This window comes from Taudactylus pleione, unplaced genomic scaffold (assembly GCF_031769625.1).
Source record: "Taudactylus pleione unplaced genomic scaffold, aTauple2 ptg000523l, whole genome shotgun sequence".
Classification (NCBI taxonomy): Eukaryota; Metazoa; Chordata; class Amphibia; order Anura; family Myobatrachidae; genus Taudactylus; species Taudactylus pleione.
In genome coordinates, this window is record NW_028284925.1 from 2,301,463 (window position 1) to 2,325,000 (window position 23,538).

Below are 23,538 nucleotides of genomic sequence, written 5' to 3' on the forward strand. Positions count from 1 at the left end.
GGGAAGGCAGGAGAAGTATGGGGAAGAATAGGGGAAACAGGAGGAACAGGGGGAAGAATAGGGGTAGGCAGGAGAAGTATGGGGAAGAATAGGGGAGACAGGAGGAACAGGGGGAAGAATAGGGGAAGGCAGGAGAAGTAGGGGGAAGAATAGGGGAGACAGGAGGAATAGGGGGAAGAATAGGGGAAGGCAGGAGAAGTATGGGGAAGCATAGGGGAGACAGGAGGAAGAATAGGGGAAGGCAGGAGAAGTATGGGGAAGAATAGGGGAGACAGTAGGAAGAATAGGGGAAGGCAGGAGAAGTAGGGGGAAGAATAGGGGAAACTGGGGGAAGAATAGGGGAAGGCAGGAGAAGTAGGGGGAAGAATAGGGGAGACAGGAGGAACAGGGGGTAGAATAGGGGAAGGCAGGAGAAGTATGGGGAAGAATAGGGGAGACAGGAGGAGCAGGGGGAAGAATAAGGGAAGGCAGGAGAAGTAGGGGGAAGAATAGGGGAGACAGGAGGAACAGGGGGTAGAATAGGGGAAGGCAGGAGAAGTATGGGGAAGAATAGGGGAGACAGGAGGAGCAGGGGGAAGAATAAGGGAAGGCAGGAGAAGTAGTGGGAAGAATAGGGGAGATAGGAGGAACAGGGGGTAGAATAGGGGAAGGCAGGAGAAGTATGGGGAAGAATAGGGGAGACAGGAGGAACAGGGGGAAGAATAGGGTTAGGAAGGAGAAGTTTGGGGAAGAATAGGAGAGACAGGAGGAACAGGGGGAAGAATAGGGGAGACAGGAGAAGTAGGGGAAAGAATAGGGGAGACAGGAGGAAGAATAGGGGAAGGCAGGAGAAGTATGGGGAAGAATAGGGGAGACAGGAGGAACAGGGGGAAGAATAGGGGAAGGCAGGAGAAGTATGGGGAAGAATAGGGGAGACAGGAGGAACAGGGGAAAGTATAGGGGAGACAGGAGGAAGAATAGGGGAAGGCAGGAGAAGTATGGGGAAGAATAGGGGAAGGCAGGAGAAGTATGGGGAAGGCAGGAGAAGTAGGGGGAAGAATAGGGCAGACAGGAGGAACAGGGGGTAGAATAGGGGAAGGCAGGAGAAGTTTGGGGAAGAATAGGGGAGACAGGAGGAGCAGGGGGAAGAATAGGGGAAGGCAGGAGAAGTAGGGGGAAGAATAGGGGAAACAGGAGGAACAGGGGGAAGAATAGGGGAAGGCAGGAGAAGTATGGGGAAGAATAGGGGAAACAGGAGGAACAGGGGGAAGAATAGGGGTAGGCAGGAGAAGTATGGGGAAGAATAGGGGAGACAGGAGGAACAGGGGGAAGAATAGGGGAAGGCAGGAGAAGTATGGAGAAGAATAGGGGAGACAGGAGGAATAGGGGGAAGAATAGGGGAAGGCAGGAGAAGTATGGGGAAGAATAGGGGAGACAGGAGGAAGAATAGGGGAAGGCAGGAGAAGTATGGGGCAGAGTAGGGGAGACAGGAGGAACAGGGGGAAGACAGGAGAAGTATGGGGAAGAATAGGGGAAGGCAGGAGAAGAACGGGGAAGAATAGGGGAGACAGGAGGAACAGGAGGAAGAATAGGGGAAGGCAGGAGGTGTATGGGGAAGAATAGGGGAAGGCAGGAGAAGTATGGGGAAGAATAGGGGAGACAGGAGGAGCAGGGGGAAGAATAGGGGAAGGCAGTAGAAGTAGGGGGAAGAATAGGGGAGACAGGAGGAACAGGGGGAAGAATAGGGGAAGGCAGGAGAAGTATGGGGAAGAATAGGGGAAACAGGAGGAACAGGGGGAAGAATAGGGGTAGGCAGGAGAAGTATGGGGAAGAATAGGGGAGACAGGAGGAACAGGGGGAAGAATAGGGGAAGGCAGGAGAAGTATGGAGAAGAATAGGGGAGACAGGAGGAATAGGGGAAGAATAGGGGAAGGCAGGAGAAGTATGGGGAAGAATAGGGGAGACAGGAGGAAGAATAGGGGAAGGCAGGAGAAGTATGGGGAAGAATAGGGGAGACAGTAGGAAGAATAGGGGAAGGCAGGAGAAGTAGGGGGAAGAATAGGGGAGACTGGAGGAAGAATAGGGGAAGGCAGGAGAAGTAGGGGGAAGAATAGGGGAGACAGGAGGAAAAGGGGGTAGAATAGGGGAAGGCAGGAGAAGTATGGGGAAGAATAGGGGAGACAGGAGGAGCAGGGGGAAGAATAAGGGAAGGCAGGAGAAGTAGGGGGAAGAATAGGGGAGACAGGAGGAACAGGGGGTAGAATAGGGGAAGGCAGGAGAAGTATGGGGAAGAATAGGGGAGACAGGAGGAGCAGGGGGAAGAATAAGGGAAGGCAGGAGAAGTAGGGGGAAGAATAAGGGAGATAGGAGGAACAGGGGGTAGAATAGGGGAAGGCAGGAGAAGTATGGGGAAGAATAGGGGAGACAGGAGGAACAGGGGGAAGAATAGGGTTAGGAAGGAGAAGTTTGGGGAAGAATAGGAGAGACAGGAGGAACATGGGGAAGAATAGGGGAGACAGGAGAAGTAGGGGAAAGAATAGGGGAGACAGGAGGAAGAATAGGGGAAGACAGGAGAAGTATGGGGAAGAATAGGGGAGACAGGAGGAACAGGGGGAAGAATAGGGGAAGGCAGGAGAAGTATGGGGAAGAATAGGGGAGACAGGAGGAACAGTGGAAAGTATAGGGGAGACAGGAGGAAGAATAGGGGAAGGCGGGAGAAGTATGGGGAAGAATAGGGGAAGGCAGGAGAAGTATGGGGAAGGCAGGAGAAGTAGGGGGAAGAATAGGGCAGACAGGAGGAACAGGGGGTAGAATAGGGGAAGGCAGGAGAAGTTTGGGGAAGAATAGGGGAGACAGGAGGAGCAGGGGGAAGAATAGGGGATGGCAGGAGAAGTAGGGGGAAGAATAGGGGAAACAGGAGGAACAGGGGGAAGAATAGGGGAAGGCAGGAGAAGTATGGGGAAGAATAGGGGAGACAGGAGGAACAGGGGGAAGAATAGGGGTAGGCAGGAGAAGTATGGGTAAGAATAGGGGAGTCAGGAGGAACAGGGGGAAGAATAGGGGAAGACAGGAGAAGTATGGGGAAGAATAGGGGAATGCAGGAGAAGAACGGGGAAGAATAGGGGAGACAGGAGGAACAGGAGGAAGAATAGGGGAAGGCAGGAGGAGTATGGGGAAGAATAGGGGAAGGCAGGATAAGTATGGGGAAGGCAGGAGAAGTATGGGGAAGAATAGGGGAGACAGGAGGAGCAGGGGGAAGAATAGGGGAAGGCAGTAGAAGTAGGGGGAAGAATAGGGGAGACAGGAGGAACAGGGGGAAGAATAGGGGAAGGCAGGAGAAGTATGGGGAAGAATAGGGGAAACAGGAGGAACAGGGGGAAGAATAGGGGTAGGCAGGAGAAGTATGGGGAAGAATAGGGGAGACAGGAGGAACAGGGGGAAGAATAGGGGAGACAGGAGGAAGAATAGGGGAAGGCAGGAGAAGTATATGGAAGGCAGGAGAAGTAGGGGGAAGAATAGGGGAGACAGGAGGAATAGGGGGTAGAATAGGGGAAGGCAGGAGAAGTATGGGGAAGAATAGGGGAGACAGGAGGAGCAGGGGGAAGAATAGGGGAAGTCAGGAGAAGTAGGGGGAAAAATAGGGGACAGCAGGAACAGGGGGAAGAATAGGGGAAGGCAGGAGAAGTATGGGGAAGAATAGGGGAGACAGGAGGAACAGGGGGAACAATAGGGGTAGGCAGGAGAAGTATGGGTAAGAATAGGGGAGACAGGAGGAACAGGGGGAAGAATAGGGGAAGGCAGGAGAAGTATGGGGAAGAATAGGGGAGACAGGAGGAAGAATTGGGGAAGGCAGGAAAAGTATGGGGAAGAATAGGGGAAACAAGAGGAACAGGGGGGAAGAATAGGGGAAGGCAGGAGTAGTATGCGGAAGAATAGGGGATGGCAGGAGAAGAACGGGGAAGAATAGGGGAAACAAGAGGAACAGGAGGAAGAATAGGGGAAGGCAGGAGGAGTATGGGGAAGAATAGGGGAGACAGCAGAAATAGGGGGAAGAATAGGGGAAGGCAGGAGAAGTATGGGGAAGAATAGGGGAGACAGGAGGAAGAATAAGGGAAGGCAGGAGAAGTAGGGGTAAGAATAGGGGAGACAGGAGGAACAGGGGGAAGAATAGGGGAAGGCAGGAGAAGTATGGGGAAGAATAAGGGAAGGCAGGAGTAGAACGGGGAAGAATAGGGGAGACAGGAGGAACAGGAGGAAGAATAAGGGAAGGCAGGAGAAGTATGGGGAAGAATAGGGGAGACAGGAGGAACAGGGGGAAGAATAGGGGAAGGCAGGAGAAGTATGGGGAAGAATAGGGGAGACAGGTGGAATAGGGGGAAGAATAGGGGAAGGCAGGAGAAGTATGAGGAAGAATACGGGAGACAGGAGGAACAGGGGGATGAATAGGGGGAGGGAGGAGAAGTAGGGGGAAGAATAGGGGAAGGCCGTAGGAGTAGCGGGAAGAATCGGGGAGACAGGAGGAATAGGGGGAAGAATAGGGGAAGGCAGGAGAAGTATGAGGAAGAATAGGGGAGACAGGAGGAACAGGGGGAAGAATAGGGGAAGGCAGGAGAAGTATGGGGAAGAATAGGGGAGACAGGAGGAATAGGGGGCAGAATAGGGGAAGGCAGGAGAAGTATGAGGAAGAATACGGGAGACAGGAGGAATAGGGGGAAGAATAGGGGAAGGCAGGAGAAGTATGGGGAAGAATATGGGAGACAGGAGGAATAGGGGGAAGAATAGGGGAAGGCAGAAGAAGTATGGGGAAGAATAGGAGAGACAGGAGGAATAGGGGGAGAATAGATGGAAAAATAGGGGGAGATTGGAGGATATTTGGGGGAAATAGGGGGAGATTGGGGGAAATAGGGGGAGATTTTTTATTCTTTGCCTCACCATAGTGGAATTATAAAGGCGGCTCACACATCCGTAGATCTGCAGTGGAAGCCCCAGCGGAATTATAGCTCAGTTGTACTGATGATAAGAAACGTTTTATAGCAGTGATAAAAGGTAAAACCTTATTGCCGCTATCAGGGCTCCGTCTATCATTAATACTACAACGGACGGTATACACTGCACGCTGTTGCTGTCATTGGCAGCGCTATTTACCATGTCAGGTCCCCCTCCCCATCACATCGCTGTTCTTTTCTGTGTTGCTAGCGTGCGCGTTCATCCTGGTGGGGATTCAGCAAGGCTGGAAAGACTTTGGAGTAGATTTATCAAAGCTTTGAGAGAGGTAAAGTGGAGAGAGTTAAAGTACCAACCAAACAGCTCCTAACTATAATTTTTCAAACACAGCCTGTAACATGGCAGCATGGAGCAGGGCTGGGGGGCGTCAGCCACTGGAGAGCGCCACTGAGTCCACAAAAAAAAAAGAAGATGGATAACTCTTTCAGTCCTGGCCTACTGATGACCAAGGATGATGCAGAAACTCCCCCAGCACCTGGCACCGTCACCTGTCAGCAGCACTGGTGGCCCCTCCCCCTCCAGTCCTCTCCTTTCCTCCCAGTGCCAGCCTGTCACTCACATCAGAAGCTCCGCCCTCCTAGACAATACGCGGAGCTGCTGCTGCTAAATGGAGCCTGGTAAAGGTATGTTATTACTTTTTGGTGAGGAGAAAGTGTGTGGGGTGGCTTGATGCAGGCTTGCCTACCCTCCCGATTTGGCCGGGAGCCTCCCGAATATCAGGTGCCACTCCCGGCCCCCCGGAAAGGCAGGCAAGCCTACCGACATTCCCCCAGAATACACTAGAAATCCCCGCTGCTTCACAGTGCCGAAATTAACGGCATTGTGAAGAGGGGGCAGGGCCACGATGATGTAATCATGTGGCCCCGCCCCGGCTCCACCCCCAACGTGTCACAGCTATCCAGACACGCCCCCTGCTATTAGCCGACAATCAGCTCCCTCCCGGAAGGAGGGAGCTGTTTGTCGGCAAGTATGGGGTACTGAGCACTGGCAGGGTGAGTGTGTGTAGGGTGGGTTAATGAGTCCTGGCAGGGTGAGTGTGTGTGGGGTGGGTTAATGAGTCCTGGCAGGGTGAGTGTGTGTAGGGTGGGTTAATGAGTCCTGGCAGGGTCAGTGTGTGTGGGGTGGGTTAATGAGCACTGGCAGGGTGAGTGTGTGCGGGGTGGGTTAATGAGCACTGGCAGGGTGAGTGCGTGTGGGGTGGGTTAATGAGCACTGGCAGAGTGAGTGTGTGTGGGGTGGGTTAATGAGCACTGGCAGGGTGAGTGCGTATAGGGTGGGTTAATGAGCACTGACAGGGTGAGTGTGTGTGGGGTGGGTTAATGAGTCCCGCAGGGTGAGTGTGTGTGGGCTGGATTAATGAGCACTGGCAGGGTGAGTGTGTGTGGGGTGGGTTAATGAGCACTGGCAGGGTGAGTGTGTGTGGGGTGGGTTAATGAGCACTGGCAGGGTGAGTGCGTGTGGGGTGGGTTAATGAGCACTGGCAGGGTGAGTGTGTGTGGGGTGGGTTAATGAGCACTGGCAGGGTGAGTGAGTGTGGGGTGGGTTAATGAGTCCTGGGAGAGGGAGTGTGTGTGTTAATGAGTCCTGGCAGTGTGTGTAGGGGGTGGGGGAATTAGGGGTAATAGATGCTGATATAAATTGGGGCACAGAAGTGTGGCATAAATATGTATTGAGGTACGGATGCACAGATGTGAGGCATAATGTATTTGGGGCCCAGTTGTATGGTATATAAAGAATTTAGGGCGCATATGTGGCATATATATTGGGGCATTGTTAGCTGCGTCACTTACTTTGGTGCGGTTGGCAGGACTCCTCTTGCGCTGTGAAGGCGTGCAAGGGGGCGTGGCCTTGACCCACGAAGCCACACCCCTTATGTGTGCAAATATTGGGGGCGTGAACACATGTCACGTGCCCTGTTCTCAGCACACAGTGGGCTCCGGCAGCTGCGGGGGGTGTCCCACAGCCGTTCCCCAGCCTCTCTCTGCGTTGTGGCCGCTGGGTGACACCATCCGACAGCGTGACAAAAATAAATAGTAGAGCAGCTCTGCTATTTTGATGTCACCCCCTCGGATGGTGGCACCCGGTTCGGCCCGCACCCTCCTAGTGATGCCAGTGGGCATTGTGTGGCATGATTCACAGCTATGTGACGTATTATGTATTGGATGCACAAATGTGTAGCATATTATATATTGGGGCACAATGTGTGGCATATTATGTATCAAAGGCACAAATGTGTGGCATGTTTTATGTATTGGAGACATCGATGTGTTGCATAATTATGAAGTTAGGATACAGCTGTGTGGCATATAATGAATATATAGCCCAGCTGTGTGGCCACTGTTGTTTGGCATATAATGAATTTGTGCCACTGGTGTTTGGCATATAATGAATATGTGGCACAGATGTTTGGCATATAATATGTGTCACAGATGTGTGGCATATAATGAATATGTGGACCAACTGTGTGGCTTATAATGAATATGTGGCACTGGTATTTGGCATATAATGAATATGTGGACCAGCTGTGTGGCATATAATGAATATGTGGCACTGGTGTTTGGCATATAATGAATATGTGGCACAGATGTTTGGCATATAATGAATATGTGGCACAGATGTTTGACATATAATATGTGGCACAGATGTGTGGCATATAATGAATATGTGCACTAGCTGTGTAACATATAATGAATATGTGGACCAGCTGTGTGGCATATAATGAATATGTGGCACAGATGTTTGGCATAAAATTAATATGTGGACCAGCTGTGTAACATATAATGAATATGTGGCCCTGGTGTTTGGCATATAATGAATATGTGGCACAGATGTTTGGCATATAATATGTTGCACAGATGTGTGACATATAATGAATATGTGGACCAGCTGTGTGACATATAATGAATATGTGGCACTGGTGTTTGGCATATAATTAATATGTGGCATAGATGTTTGGCATATAATGAATATGTGGACCAGCTGTGTAACATATAATGAATATGTGGCACTGGTGTTTGGCATATAATGAATATGTGGACCAGCTGTGTTCCATATAATGAATATGTGGACCAGCTGTGTGGCATATAATGAATATGTGGCACTGGTGTTTGGCATATAATGAATATGTGGACCAGCTGTGTGACATATAATGAATATGTGGCACTGGTGTTTGGCATATAATGAATATGTGGCATAGATGTTTGACATATAATGAATATGTGGACCAGCTGTGTAACATATAATGAATATGTGGCACTGGTGTTTGGCATATAATGAATATGTGGACCAGCTGTGTGCCATATAATGAATATGTGGCACTGGTGTTTGGCATATAATGAATATGTGGACCAGCTGTGTGACATATAATGAATATGTGGCACTGGTGTTTGGCATATAATGAATATGTGGCATAGATGTTTGACATATAATGAATATGTGGACCAGCTGTGTAACATATAATGAATATGTGGCACTGGTGTTTGGCATATAATGAATATGTGGACCAGCTGTGTGCCATATAATGAATATGTGGACCAGCTGTGTGGCATATAATGAATATGTGGCACTGGTGTTTGGCATATAATGAATATGTGGACCAGCTGTGTGGCATAAAATGAGTATGTGGACCAGCTGTGTAACATATAATGAATATGTGGCACTGGTGTTTGGCATATAATGAATATGTGGACCAGCTGTGTAACATATAATGAATATGTGCCACTGGTGTTTGGCATATAATGAATATGTGGCACAGATGTTTGGCATATAATATGTGGCACAGATGTTTGTCATATAATGAATATGTGGACCAGCTGTGTAACATATAATGAATATGTGGCACTGGTGTTTGGCATATAATGAATATGTGGCACAGATGTTTGTCATATAATGAATATGTGGACCAGCTGTGTAACATATAATGAATATGTGGCACTGGTGTTTGGCATATAATGAATATGTAGCATAGATGTTTGGCATATAATGAATATGTGGCACAGATGTTTGACATATAATGAATATGTGGACCAGCTGTGTAACATATAATGCATATGTGGCACTGGTGTTTGGCATATAATGAATATGTGGCACAGATGTTTGGCATATAATGAATATGTGGACCAGCTGTGTAACATATAATGAATATGTGGCACTGGTGTTTGGCATATAATGAATATGTGGCATAAATGTTTGGCATATAATGAATATGTGGACCAGCTGTGTAACATATAATGAATATGTGGCACTGGTGTTTGGCATATAATGAATATGTGGACCAGCTGTGTGGCATATAATGAATATGTGGCACAGATGTTTGGCATATAATGAATATGTGGACCAGCTGTGTAACATATAATGAATATGTGGCACTGGTGTTTGGCATATAATGAATATGTGGACCAGCTGTGTGGCATATAATGAATATGTGGCACAGATGTTTGGCATATAATGAATATGTGGACCAGCTGTGTAACATATAATGAATATGTGGCACTGGTGTTTGGCATATAATGAATATGTGGACCAGCTGTGTGGCATATAATGAATATGTGGCACAGATGTTTGGCATATAATGAATATGTGGACCAGCTGTGTGGCATATAATGAATATGTGGCCCTGGTGTTTGGCATATAATGAATATGTGGCACAGATGTGTGGCATATAATGAATATGTGGACCAGCTGTGTAACATATAATGAATATGTGGCACTGATGTTTGGCATATAATGAATATGTGGCATAGATGTTTGGCATATAATGAATATGTGGACCAGCTGTGTGGTATATAATGAATATGTGGCCCTGGGGTTTGGCATATAATGAATATGTGGCACAGATGTTTGGCATATAATGAATATGTGGACCAGCTGTGTGGCATATAATAAATATGTGGCCCTGGTGTTTGGCATATAATGAATATGTGGCACTGGTGTTTGGCATATAATGAATATGTGGCACAGATGTTTGGCATATAATGAATATGTGGCACAGGTATTTGGCATAAAATGAATATGTGGACCAGCTGTGTGGCATATAATGAATATGTGGCCCTGGTGTTTGGCATATAATGAATATGTGGACCAGCTGTGTGGCATATAATAAATATGTGGCCCTGGTGTTTGGCATATAATGAATATGTGGCACTGGTGTTTGGCATATAATGAATATGTGGCACAGATGTTTGGCATATAATGAATATGTGGCACAGGTATTTGGCATAAAATGAATATGTGGACCAGCTGTGTGGCATATAATGAATATGTGGCCCTGGTGTTTGGCATATAATGAATATGTGGACCAGCTGTGGCATATTATGAATATGTGGCACTGGTGTTTGGCATATAATGAATATGTTGCACTGGCGTTTGGCATATAATGAATATGTGGACCAGCTGTTTGGCAGATAATGAATATGTTGCACTGGCGTTTGGCATATAATGAATATGTGGACCAGCTGTGGCATATTATGAATATGTGGCACTGGTGTTTGGCATATAATGAATATGTTGCACTGGCGTTTGGCATATAATGAATATGTGGACCAGCTGTTTGGCAGATAATGAATATGTTGCACTGGCGTTTGGCATATAATGAATATGTGGACCAGCTGTGGCATATTATGAATATGTGGCACTGGTGTTTGGCATATAATGAACATGTGGACCAACTGTGGCATATAATGAATATGTGGCAAAGATGTTTGGCATATAATGAATATGTGGACCAGCTGTGTAACATATAATGAATATGTGGACCAGCTGTGTGGCATATAATGAATATGTGGCACTGGTGTTTGGCATATAATGAATATATGGACCAGCTGTGTGGCATATAATGAATATGTGGCACTGGTGTTTGGCAGATAATGAATATGTGGCACTGGTGTTTGGCATATAAAGAATATGTGGACCAGCTGTGTGGCATATAATGAATTTGTTGCACTGGTGTTTGGCATATATTGAATATGTGGCACAAATGTTTGGCATATAATGAATATGTGGACCAGCTGTGTGGTAGATAATGAATATGTGGCACAGCTGTGTGGTATATAATGAATATGTGGCACAGATGTTTGGCAGATAATGAATATGTGTCACAGATGTGTGGCATATAATGAATATGTGGCACAGATGTGTGGCATATAATGAATATGTGGCCTAGCTGTGTGGCATATAATGATTTTGTGGCACTGGTGTTTGTCATATTATGAATTGGGGTGTAGTGTTATGAGGTATATAATGATTTTGGGGCTCTGCTGTTAGTTGGGGCATTTCTATATAGTATTATGACATATCATAAATTGGGAAGACCGATGCGTGGCATATTTTGTATTATGAATTGGAGGGGGCAGGGGCAGTGGGTGAAATGTTGCCTTGGGCTGTTCTGTTAGTACTTTATCTATCTCCAAGCTTTAATAACTCTCCCCCATTATCAGCAATTGTGGCGTTATCATTTTAACTGAAATAGAGGTTTGATAAACAGTAACGGCATCGCATTTCCCTTATCAGAGTATGGGGAAGGGAGAATGGCCGGTAAGTACAGGAGCCCCAGAGAAATATTAGATTTCTCAGCAAATTGATCATAAATTGCACTAACCTGAGATAACTCCTTTTACAGAGGAAAACGTAAGAAATAGGAGTTATCAGTAGATGGTAGACATAGTGTGTAGGTGGTTGGGGAGGGGGAGGATGAAGAGGGGATAAGACCCCTTCAAAATGTTCCTATGTGGCATGTGGCCCCTTCACACCTATTTATTACACCCTGGACAAAGAATACAGTATATGTAGAGAATAATTTTAGTTTGTAAAAAATATATATATTGTAAATAAATGTAAATTAATTAGATGCAAAAAAGAAAAATAATGTCCTTGTAATTCTGTATTGTATAACTCATAGGTAGCACACACAGCCCATGCCTCACATTACAGCAATTCATAATTGAGGTCTGTCATAGCAGATATGTACGTAGCAATTCCATGTTCCAGCACCAGGTGGCGCCATAGTCCTCCTGCTGCTCCCTCTGCACCTGACCCTTTTGGTTTAGAAGCAAAAAATGAGAGAAATGCAGATTATTGTTGTGTGATTGGTCACCTGTCCTGTACTCGGTCCCTTTTCGCCCAGGACATCCAATCAGATGCCAGAGAGGGAGGGACAGCTCAGCTGCTGGTGCTGGTGTCTTTTGCTAAGTGCCTGTTCTCCTCTGCAGACAGTGGTGACTGTGATTGTTATAATGTGCACTGGAAATGGGAGACTCTGACAGCCCCGAGGCCACCAGCTGAACAGAAGGGGACAAAGCATCATCCTGATACACCAGCAGGTAAATAAATCTCATTACAGCATGCATTGTGCCAGCTATGTATGTAATCCACAGATTCATTCTATTTACCCATGTATTAATGTTGTGTAACTACATTTACTGTACATCTCTTTACCAGGAAATGTCTCTAACCATTGTCCATAATAACATGTACAAAGATAGACAGACAGATAGATATGAGATAGATAGATATGATATAGATAGATAGATAGATAGATAGATAGATAGATAGATAGATAGATAGATAGATAGATAGATATGAGATAGATAAATAGATAGATATGAGATACATAGATAGATAGATACATAGATACATAGATAGATATGAGATAGATAGATAGATAGATAGATAGATAGATAGATAGATATGAGGATAGATAGGTAAATAGATAGATGTGAGATAGATAGATATTAGATATATAGATAGATAGATATGAGATACATAGATAGATAGATACATAGATAGATATGAGATAGATAGATAGATAGATAGATAGATAGATAGATATTAGATATATAGATAGATAGATAGATATGAGATAGATAAATAGATAGATATGAGATACATAGATAGATACATAGATAGATAGATACATAGATACATAGATAGATAGATAGATAGATATGAGATAGATAGATGAATAGATAGATTTCACTGTGGTCTGTACAGATCAGACCACAGATTTCTATGCTCAGCCTCGGTGCATCACAATCTTATAATTAATAATTCTCCTCCAGGGTTTAATAATAAGAGAATAATATACTATAGTCACTGCTATCTGATGCTTTATGTAACTTTTCCCTTTGTCTCCTCCCAGCTCTTCCCCGTTTAGCAAAGCCCGGAATCGGTGCAGACGCACTGTGCGGAGATTATAGACAATATAATAATTCCCACTGATCAGTATTGGATGGACTGAGAGAGCCGCGTCCGGAGGTCAGGACTCAGCGGTGAGATGAGGCCGGAGGGCGTAACATTCTGCCTCTGCCAGTGTCTGCTGGTCCTTCTCATGGCAGGAAGGTTTACCAGGGCCGTGAGCAGACCGACGGACATCAAACCAGCGCAGTTTGGCACGCGCTACTCTGGGAGTATCGACAGGGACATAGAAGAGATCTACGCCTTCAACTACACCAGCGTCCCAGGCAAGGTATGAATGGGTGCATTAAGCTGGATTAAGCTGGGCATCCGTGGTTAAACCTAGAACCTGTGTGTTTAAATCGGCTGTTACTGCCCTGCGGCTTCCATAATGGCGGCCTGCAATTCATGCTGGGTGTTATTGTTCATCAACAACTGAGGCTGACAGGCTGCTGGATAAAGTGGATGATGAAAGACATATATGTAAGTTATGGTGTAAAATCTACAAGAGAGGTAGGAAGTGCTGGTGTCGTGTTAGTGAGGGATGTGAGCTTCGTTGCCTGGCAGTGCCACTGACTTCCCGCTCTGCTCGCTGGCTGAACCATGCCAAATGTGGTCTCGGAAGACGTCTCCGCCACTGTTTTCAGAGGAAAGCTGAGGCCTCGAGGGGGTGGAGGGTGGGCTCCTCGCTTCTGTGCCCCCGACAGCTGCACCCCATGCCCTCCCTGTAGCTCTGCCCATGCATGTAGATGTAGTATGTTTATAGAACCTTCTCTGTGATTATAGATAATACTACATGCAAGTACGAATGAAGTGCTAGTTGCTGCTTCTCAGTGAATTTACAGCGGCCGCACTAATGACAGGTGCAAAGCGCGGTGTGTTTCCTACCTAATATGGGTCCTGCTTTAGATTTTAAAGCTAAACCCGCCAAGGAGCAGCCGCTTTGTCCATATATTCCAGGGCGCCTGATCCAAAATCGCACGCAATTACAACGCGTTGCCCACGTTGACGCAGTTGAGCGATTATTTGCAACAGCGCATGTGCAACAAAGTCCTGACATCCCTGCATGGCGCATGCATTGCACAGGGTGTACGGGCAAAGAAGCTTATGCGATCAGGACAGCCGGTATCAGATATGGGACCGAAGTGATGGCCGTTTCTGGGCGGTGACTGGGAGGCGGCCTGAAGTGAATGCACAAAATAAAGGCCGTCTCGTGGGCGGGTTAAGGGAGTGTCTTGGGCGTGTCAGCCAAATTCAGCTGCGTTCTCAGATGGACAGCCGCAGCCAGAGGCCACAGTCAGACGCAGGCACTGCACCTGCCACAGAGACGCTGATAGTGGGCGTTGCGGGGCTTGCGCATTCAGACGCCGGCTTGCACATTCAGCGGCTACTACTTCAGGGGAAGGCAGATACTAGCATCGCGGCCGCGACTCCGGTAACAGAGGCAAGGGCAGACGCAGTAGCATCCACCTCCCTAGATGTCTTACTGCACCCACTTAGTAATTAGAGATAGTGTTCCTAGGACATAATTGGGGTCTAAGTCCATCACTCCCCCTAGGGTCCTGTATTTATGTGGATAGGGAGACCAGGCCGGCATTTCTGCACAATGTATTCTCTTTCCTGGAATGACACATCAGGGTTTTAGTAATGTGCTCAAACAGGTTTGTTAGGCACTAAAATGATTCACGAGAGCTCTGTATTTATCAGTGATCAGGACGGGTGAGAGGGCAGTGCCCGCGTTGTCAGTCTCAGAAGGAGATTGTGTGAAAGGGGCATGGGGATATTTTCCAGGCCAGTGCCCAAGCTGGGTGGTTGTGAGTGGTGGGCAGGCAAGCTTACCGCTCTGTATCCTGCCATACATGGGCACACCACCATGGGCATTCTTGCAATGGATAAGCGCTTTATATAACTGTACGGCACATGTCGGTTATATAGGCTGGTTTCTTGTTGCTCTGTTACTTGTGGTTTTTCTTGTAGCCATCTGTGTATTATTGGGAGTTTTTGTGCTTTTTAGGGCCTGATGCGATTTTTATACCAAGTCGATGGTTTACGTACATATAGGATGTTTGGGGGTCTATGCATGCGCAGAGTGGGTACTGCGTGATCGCTCACAGTCCCCCCTTAGCCTCTGCGGTGTTGGGGTGGGGTGGGGACAGAGACCGGGACTGTGCTACAAAATGGGGGCGTATTGCCCCTGTTCTGTAGGTGCGCCAAGCCCAAGGTCTGCGTCATCTGATGCAGACTTCCTGCAGAGAGCTGACCAGCCCTGATGGCCAGCCTGAGTACGTTTCGGCTTACGCACACAGACCGAGGGCTGCGACCATCACGACTGTCGATCTGATACTGAGGACCTCATTCAGAGTCCGTCGTTGCGGCCGCACGGTCGTACGCCACCGATGTTAGCTAAACTGCGCATGCGTAAAGTTCGCAATGCGCGTGCGCAAACTAGCTGCTACGATCAGAAATTTCTCTCTCCTTGAACACAGCCAGGTCGGTAGTTTGAGTGACAGATTGAGGCGTTTGTGGGTGGTAACAGGGGAAGGTGCTTGAAAACGGGGGAGTGGAGATCCGAACGCAGGCGTGCCTAATTATGCGAACAGCGTTTTATGGGAGTGCATACGGATTATGGGAGTGCATAATTAACAAAGTAGTGTCATGGCACACGTGACATGGGAGGTTTGTACACTGACCTGATCGTAGTGCTTAAGAGAGGGTATGGTCAACCTTAAGCTCTGCGACCAGTTCCGATGGTTACCGATGGTCTCAATTAATCCTTATATGGCCGGAGATGACGTGTAATGCGTACGAGAAGGGGGCGTATTTTTTGTCTTACGGCCGCATCCTCCCCTTGGTCGGCCAGCTAACGATCCGATCTTAAGGACGCAACTTGCGAGTGCATCATTTGCATATCCGGCCCCTTTTCCCTAACGACCGTTCGGCCGCAACGACCGACTCTGAATGAGGTCCTGAGTCTTGGGATACAGCACTCAGGATCGTAGATGCATACAGGAGTCGTCTCTTTCTGTATATATGTGTATATATATGTGTGTATATACAGTATGTGTGTATATATGTGTGTGTAAGTGTATATAATATGTTTCTACTTCAGGGTCCATAGGGGGTCCACAGGGTTGACCTTGGGGTATAGCTGGATCTGGATCCACGGGCACCACGCAGTTAAAGCTTTGCTGCTCCCAGGATGCACTTGGGTCCGTCCTCCTCTATACCCCGCCCCCGAGCCACAGGCACCTCACTTTTAGTTGGTGCCCGGCCGGAGTCGGGTCACCCTGGGCAGTGGGGCTGCTTATGCAGCCCCTAAGCTTTATTTTTATTTTTTAAAAGAAGATTTTATTTCTTTATTTTTACTATCTTCAGAGCGGCAGCATCAGACTGTCCATCTGGACGTCCACGCTGCCGCTCCAACAGCCCCGCTGGCGCTGAGACGCCATTACTGATCTGGGGATCGCAGCGGGACCCCGGAGTCAGTACTAGCGTGGCTCCGGGAGCTCCCACAGACTGCTGCCAGACACATGGGGCCAGGTAAGCCGCATGCAGCGCTTTGCGCTGTGCGCGGGGATCAAAGGCAGTCTTTAAGCCGCCGGTCTCTGGGGACAGACCGGCGGCACTAGTAGCGGCGGTGGGCTCCCCCCTCTGTGGCATGCCCCAGGGTGTAAGTACCGGCAGGGAACCGGCTTCCCTGGGGGTTTAATACTAGCAGGGGAGGCAGCCTTCCCTGCTTTAGCGGCTCCTCCCCTCAGCCCAGCGCGCCTTCTCTCATGTGTGCTGGCGTCGCTGGGCTGTTATCTCCTGGCCACTCCTCCTCAGTGCTCTCCGGCGGCCATCTTCCAGGCAGCATCGCAGAGCTCCCAGGCGGCATACAGTGGACCAGTCCCCCTGCGTACCTCTCCCCCTGCAAAGGACAGTGTTCGCAGCGCTATAGCCCTCCCAGACACTGAATCTGGGAGGTTGATTGTAGCGGAAGGTGCAGTGAGTATAACTTCTCTGCATGGTATGTGACTTTTGCTAGTGCTGCTGTCTGTGCTTATTTTCTACTTACTATCAGCTTTTTACCTATCCCTTTCCTTCTCCTACGGCCCGCAGGTGCGTGGGGGAAGGGTATTCTTTCTGTGTACCTCACTTATATAAATCTACGTATTTGTGAGGTCCGTCACATACAGCGGTGTGCTCCTCAGTACCATATTGTGGGCTGTTTGGGTTGCATACTTGGGAGTGCGTGGGTGTTATACGCCTTACCTCGTTTCGGTGATACATTTTTATTGCAAAAGTTTTGTGTCATGTCTGATGAGGAGAATGAGCGCTCCGTGGCTCCTGTGTTGTTTTCCTGCCGACGCTGTTCGGCAGGGGTTCACGGGGCGGACTTATCTCAGGATGGTCTGTGCGGGCGGTGCCAGCTGGTACCTGGTCCCTCTAAACCCCCGGTGGCGCAGGATCCTCCATGGGCGATGTTTACGCAAGTGCTGGCGTCGATCGCGGACCGGCTTGCGGTCCCGACTGCGGTCCCTTCTAGGGCGTTGCCCCAGCCTACCATCCCCCGTTCCCTGGGTGTGATGTGTCTGGTGCAGTCTCCTCCCGGGTCTCAGCCTGTGGGTCCTTATGCGGGATTGCCTGTATACGTACAATCTCCCACGGTGCCGCAGCAGTCGATGGTACCTTTTCAGTGGTATCCTCCAACGGTACCCCCTCCCTGGGTGGATGTCCTCTCCAGCTCTGTTCAGAGCCTGGCGGCTTCGTCATCGGCTTTTCAGTCTATGTTGCACAGTGATTTGCCCCCAAAGGCGTCCAAGCGACCCGTTTCGGCTTCACTGGCGGCACAGTTCACGGACTCGGACGTGTCTTCGGATGACGGGGAGATCCATGAAGACTCTGACTCGGATGCCGGGGCCCAGGAGATGGAGGCTAAGTCCTCCATTAATGTGCCGGCATTGGTTAGGGCAGTGTGGGCCATCTTTCATATAGAGGAGGATGCGCCGGCTCCCAGGTCGAAGTACCCTAATTTTAAAAAGGCCAAAGTAGCTTTGACGGTTTTTCCCCTGTCCGACCAGTTAACGGATCATATGGCAGGGGCCTGGCAGTTGCCCAGCAAGAGATTCCAACCGCAGAAACGGTTGGCTTCAAACTATCCTTTTCCTGAGGCTCATTGCAGGAAGTGGGAAACTCTGCCTGCGGTGGATTCCCACGTCACCCGCTTAATTAAAAGCGCTACGCTGCCTTTGCTGTCGATCTCCTCCCTGAAAGATCCCACGGACAGGAAAGTGGAGACTTGTTTAAAATCTATCTACTCTCTCTCGGGGGCGGTGGCCCATCCGTCCATGGCCATCTCTTGGGTGGCTAAGGCCATCGAGAGCTGGGCCAACGCTTTGGAGGATACCTTTCCGGAGGATGCTCCGGAGATCCAGAGAACGTTGATAGGACAAATGAGGGATGCGGCTTCCTACATTGGGGAAGCATCGTTAGATGCAAGCCTGCTGACCTCTCGGGTGTCGGCTGCAGCTGTGTCGTCGCGTTGGTCCTTGTGGCTGAGGTCTTGGAGAGCTGACGCAGACTCCAAAAAGGGCCTGGAGGCCTTACCTGTTAATGGAGAGTTTCTTTTTGGTCCAGACTTGGACAAAATAGTGGATACTCTGGCTAAATCGAAATCAGCCTTCCTCCCTTCGGCTTCTGCACCTACCAAGGTACGGAGCTCTGCCTTTCGGTCCTTTCGGGTTCAGGGCAAGGCCAAAGGTCAGTCCTTTCTGAGGTAGTCGGCGAGCAAGGCCGCTTCTAAGCCAAAGAAGCAGGCCTGGAGTGCCAGGCGCCCTTCTTCCAAGCAGGAAGATAAACCTTCTGCCTGACGGGACGGGCCTCCCTCTGGGGGACCCCAGAGTGGGAGGCCGACTTCTTCAATTTGCCCAGTGCTGGCACAATACCACCACGGATGCCTGGGTTCGAGAAGTGGTCTCCCAGGGGTACGCCCTGTCTTTTCGGCACAGACCGCCCCACCAGTTTTTCTGTACGAGTCCTTCTCAGGACAAGACCAAGACTTTACAGATTCAGGAAGCTATAGAGTCCTTGCTGAAAGCAGGGGTCATTGTTCCCGTTCCTCAATTACAACGAGGGACGGGGTACTATTATTCTCTGTTTCTGGTGCAGAAACCCAATGGTTCTCATCGCCCTATCCTCAACTTGAAGTCTCTGAACAAATTCCTCAGAGTTCCCAAGTTCAGGATGGAAACGTTACGTTCCATCATTCTGGCGATGGAACCTGGGGATTACATGGTGTCCCTGGATATCCAGAACGCCTACCTCCATGTTCCGATAGCACCTTCGCACCAGCGGTACCTGAGGTTCGCTATTCTTCAACATCATTATCAGTTTCGGGCGCTACCCTTTGGCCTCTCCACGGCACCGAGGGTATTCACAAAGATTATGGCGGTCATGGCCGCACATCTTCGGAACCAGAATGTACGGCTGCTGCCGTATCTGGACGACCTCCTGTTGCTGGCGAGCTCCCCGGAGGTACTGCTTCAACATCTCCACCTGACGATCGCTTGCCTGCAAGCGCACGGGTGGCTGATAAATTGGAAAAAGTCCTCCCTGATTCCATCACAGCGGATGGTTCATTTGGGAGCCCTGCTGGATTCTCGTCAGCAAAGGATCTTCCTGACCCCGGAGAAGGTCTCCTCCCTACAGCTGCGGATACACAGTTGCCTGAGCAGTTGCCGCCTGTCGGTCCATTCGGCTATGAGAGTTCTGGGGTCCATGGTGTCGACATTCGACATGGTGGAATTTGCCCAGTTCCATTCCCGGCCCCTGCAGGGACTGATTCTCTCGGAATGGAACGGGTTACCTCACCGGATCCGCTCTCAGATGCTGGTGTTGTCCCCGGAGGTTCGGCAGTCTTTGGCTTGGTGGCTTCAGACAGCTCATCTGGTCAAGGGGCGCCCCTTTTGGATCCCGGACTGGGTCCTGCTCACGACGGATGCCAGTCTTCGGGGTTGGGGGGCAGTGACCGGCTCATTGTCGCTTCAGGGTCGTTGGTCCACGGAAGAAGCACTTCTCCCCATCAACATCCTGGAACTGCGGGCAGTATACAAAGCCCTGCAGTCGTCCGGCCCCGTTCTTCGTGCAGTCCGACAACGCCACCACGGTGGGGTATATCAACCACCAAGGAGGAACTCGCAGTCGGGCAGCGATGCTTGGGCGGCGTGTCACATTCCAGCGATCTCGGCAGTCTTCATTCCCGGAGTCCTCAATTGGGAGGTGGACTTCCTCAGCCGTCACGACGTGCATCCCGGGGAGTGGTCGCTTCACCCAGAGGTGTTTCAGCTACTCGTGGACAGGTGGGGGATGCCGGAGCTTGACTTGATGGCCTCCCGTCACAATCACAAGTTGCCCGTTTACGTGTCAAGGACAAGAGACGTAGGGGCCTGTCTGGTGGACGCGCTGTCGGTGAAATGGACGTTTCACCTGGCGTATCTGTTTCCTCCGATATCCCTACTTCCTCGGGTTCTGCGGAAATTCAAGCAGGACAGCGGCACGCTCGTTCTGGTAGCTCCGGCGTGGCCCAGACGTCCTTGGTACTCCTATCTGAGGAGCCTCTCCATCGACGTTCCGTACCTTCTTCCTCAGCGTCGGAACCTGTTGTCTCAAGGGCCCTGCCTTTACCCGGATCTGGGTCGGCTGTCTTTGACGGCGTGGCTCTTGAGACAGCCGTCTTGAGGTCTCGGGGTTTCTCCAGTTCGGTCATTGGTACCATGCTTAGGGCACGCAAGCCTGCTTCCGCACGGATTTACAACAGGGTGTGGCACACTTACTTTCAATGGTGTGAATCCAGAAGCTATGATCCTCAGGTGTTCCGGGTTTCCAGAATCTTGGAGTTCCTTCAATCAGGTTTGGACCTCGCTTACGCCTTGCCTCTCTGAAGGTTCATGTGTCTGCTTTGTCCGTGTGGTTTCAACGACGGATTGCTACACTGCCAGATGTTCACACCTTTTTCCAGGGTGTTCTCAGGATCCAGCCTCCCTTCGTGCCTCCGGTGGCTCCTTGGGACTTGGCGATGGTGCTTCGGGTCTTGCACTGTCCTCCTTTTGAGCCTCTTGAGTCGGTGGAACTCAAGTGGCTGACGTTTAAGACCGTTTTTCTCAGGAGGGTGTCAGAATTGGGGGCGCTTTCCTGTCGCCCTCCTTTTCTGATCTTTCACCAGGACAGAGCGGTGCTCCGCACTCGTCCTGAGTTTTTGCCCAAAGTGGTCTCAAAGTTCCACATTAATCAGGAACTTGTTGTGCCAGCTTTTCAGTCACCTGATCTTTCAGCTGGTGAGGCTTCCTTAGATGTAGTCCGGGCGCTTAGAATCTATGTGGACCGGACTGATTCGGTTAGGAAGTCTGATTCATTGTTTGTCCTCTTCGGTTTTCACAAGAGGGCTTGGCCGGCCAACAAACAAACGATAGCTCGTTCTGTGGGTCCCTCTTGGGCTGCTAGACGTGGCGCCTCTGCTGTTCAGCTGTGTAAGGCGGCCACTTGGTCTTCAATTCAAACGTTTTTGAGGTTCTATGCGTTTGACACCTTCGCCTCTCAGGATGCATCCTTCGGGCGCCGGGTGCTCCTTTCAGCACAGGAGCGTCCCCGCCCTTAGTTGAACTGCTTTGGGACATCCCCAAGGTCAACCCTGTGGACCCCCTATGGACCCTGAAGTAGAAAACAAGAGATATGGTAAGAACTTACCTTTGTTATCTCTGTTTCTACGAAGTCCATAGGGTCCACAGGGCACCCGCCCTGACGCACCTGGCTTCATATGGGCTGTGTGGCTGGTCACCGGTTTTCCGGCTCCCATTTCTGTGAGTATGGTTTCTTGTGTGTTCCAGTCTTCCTTCTCTCTGTTTAGTCTCCTCCTCCGGCCTTGGCTGCTTACCAATTGAGTTGCCTGTGGCCCGGGGGTAGGGTATAGAGGACGGACCCAAGTGCATCCTGGGAGCAGCAAAGCTTTAAGTGCGTGGTGCCCGTGGATCCAGATCCAGCTATACCACAAGGTCAACCCTGTGGACCCTATGGACTTCGTAGAAACAGAGATAACAAAGGTAAGTTCTTACCATATCTCTTGTTATGTGTGTGTATGTGTATATAATATATATGTGTGTATGTGTATATAATATATTTGTGCGTATGTGTATATAATATATATGTGTGTATGTAGTATTGAACACATGCACATTTTTCTCAGTAAATATGTGTAATGGGGCTATTGTAATGAAATTTTCACCAAATGTCAGCAACAACCCATGCAATCCTCACATGCAAAGATATCAAAGTAACCATAGATGTCCATACATTAAGTTATGTGTAATAATGTGAAATGACACAGGGAAAAAGTATTGCACACGCTTAGTGAAATGTATTTAATACTTTGTACAAAAGCCTTTGTTGGTAATGACAGCTTCAGGACGCCTCCTGTATGGAGAAACTAGTCGCGTGCATTGCTCAGGGGTGATTTTGGCCCATTCTTACACACAAACAACAAATACTGAAGGTTCCGTGGCCTCTTCTATGAGCTCTGGCCATGATTCAGAGCCGGACACTCTGACAGAGCGCTCGCTCTGAATCAGGGCCGTCCCTCTTAGTGTATGGAGCGGCCTCCTGGCCGTTCGCATAGCTGTGTGTGACCACCCACAGCTATAGCGAGCGGCCAAAAAGATGGTCGCGATGGTCAAGACCATCGCGACCATCTGGCTTGCGATGAGACCCTTGTGGTAGGGTCTCGTCTGCCGCAAGCCCAGGAGTGCTTTTGGCTCTATCAGAGCCAAAAGCACTCCCACTGACATCACTTGTGATGTCAGTGGGGCCGGCCCCAGACGGCCCCAGACGGTAGGTATTCCCTTTGGTGCGAGACCCATAGCGATGGCTTGCCCGTCGCTATGCGGGTCTCGCGCATGCGCATTTGGCCAACATCGACCCGCTTGCGAGCGCTCGCGAGCGGGTCTGAATCAGGCCCTCTGATCTTTAGTTCTTTCCATAGATTTTCAATTGGATTCTAGTCAGGTGATTGGCTGGGCCATTCTAGCGGCTTTATTTTCTTTCTCTGAAACTGATTCAGAGTGTCCTTGGCTGTGTGTTTGGGATCATTGTCTTGCTGTAATGTCCGCCCTCGTTTCATCCTCAGCATTGTGGTAGATGGCAGCAGATTTTTATCAAAAATGTCTCGGTACATTTTTCCATTCATCCTTCCTTCAACCATATGAATTATGCCAGTACCGTATGCTGGAAAACAGCCCCACACCATGATATTCCCACCTCCAAACTTCACTGTTGGTATGGTATTTTTGGGGTGATGTGCAGTGACTTTTCTCCTCCAAACATGGTGTGTATTATGGCATCCAAAGAGTTAAATTT

At 49.2% G+C, this 23,538-nt stretch overlaps 1 protein-coding gene across 2 annotated transcripts in view; it reads left to right on the top strand.

Annotated features, from left to right (window-relative positions):
• The first annotated feature begins 12,158 nt into the window (after nt 1-12,158).
• Nucleotides 12,159-23,538, top strand: part of SIDT1 (SID1 transmembrane family member 1) — a 118,557-nt gene continuing 107,177 nt past the window's right edge. For both annotated transcript variants that reach the window (XM_088450773.1, XM_088450774.1), the window contains exons 1-2: nt 12,159-12,299; nt 13,118-13,444. In XM_088450773.1, the coding sequence (XP_088306899.1) occupies nt 13,253-13,444 (192 nt within the window). In that variant the 5' untranslated portion in view covers nt 12,159-12,299; nt 13,118-13,252. The remainder of the gene's footprint in view (nt 12,300-13,117; nt 13,445-23,538) is intronic.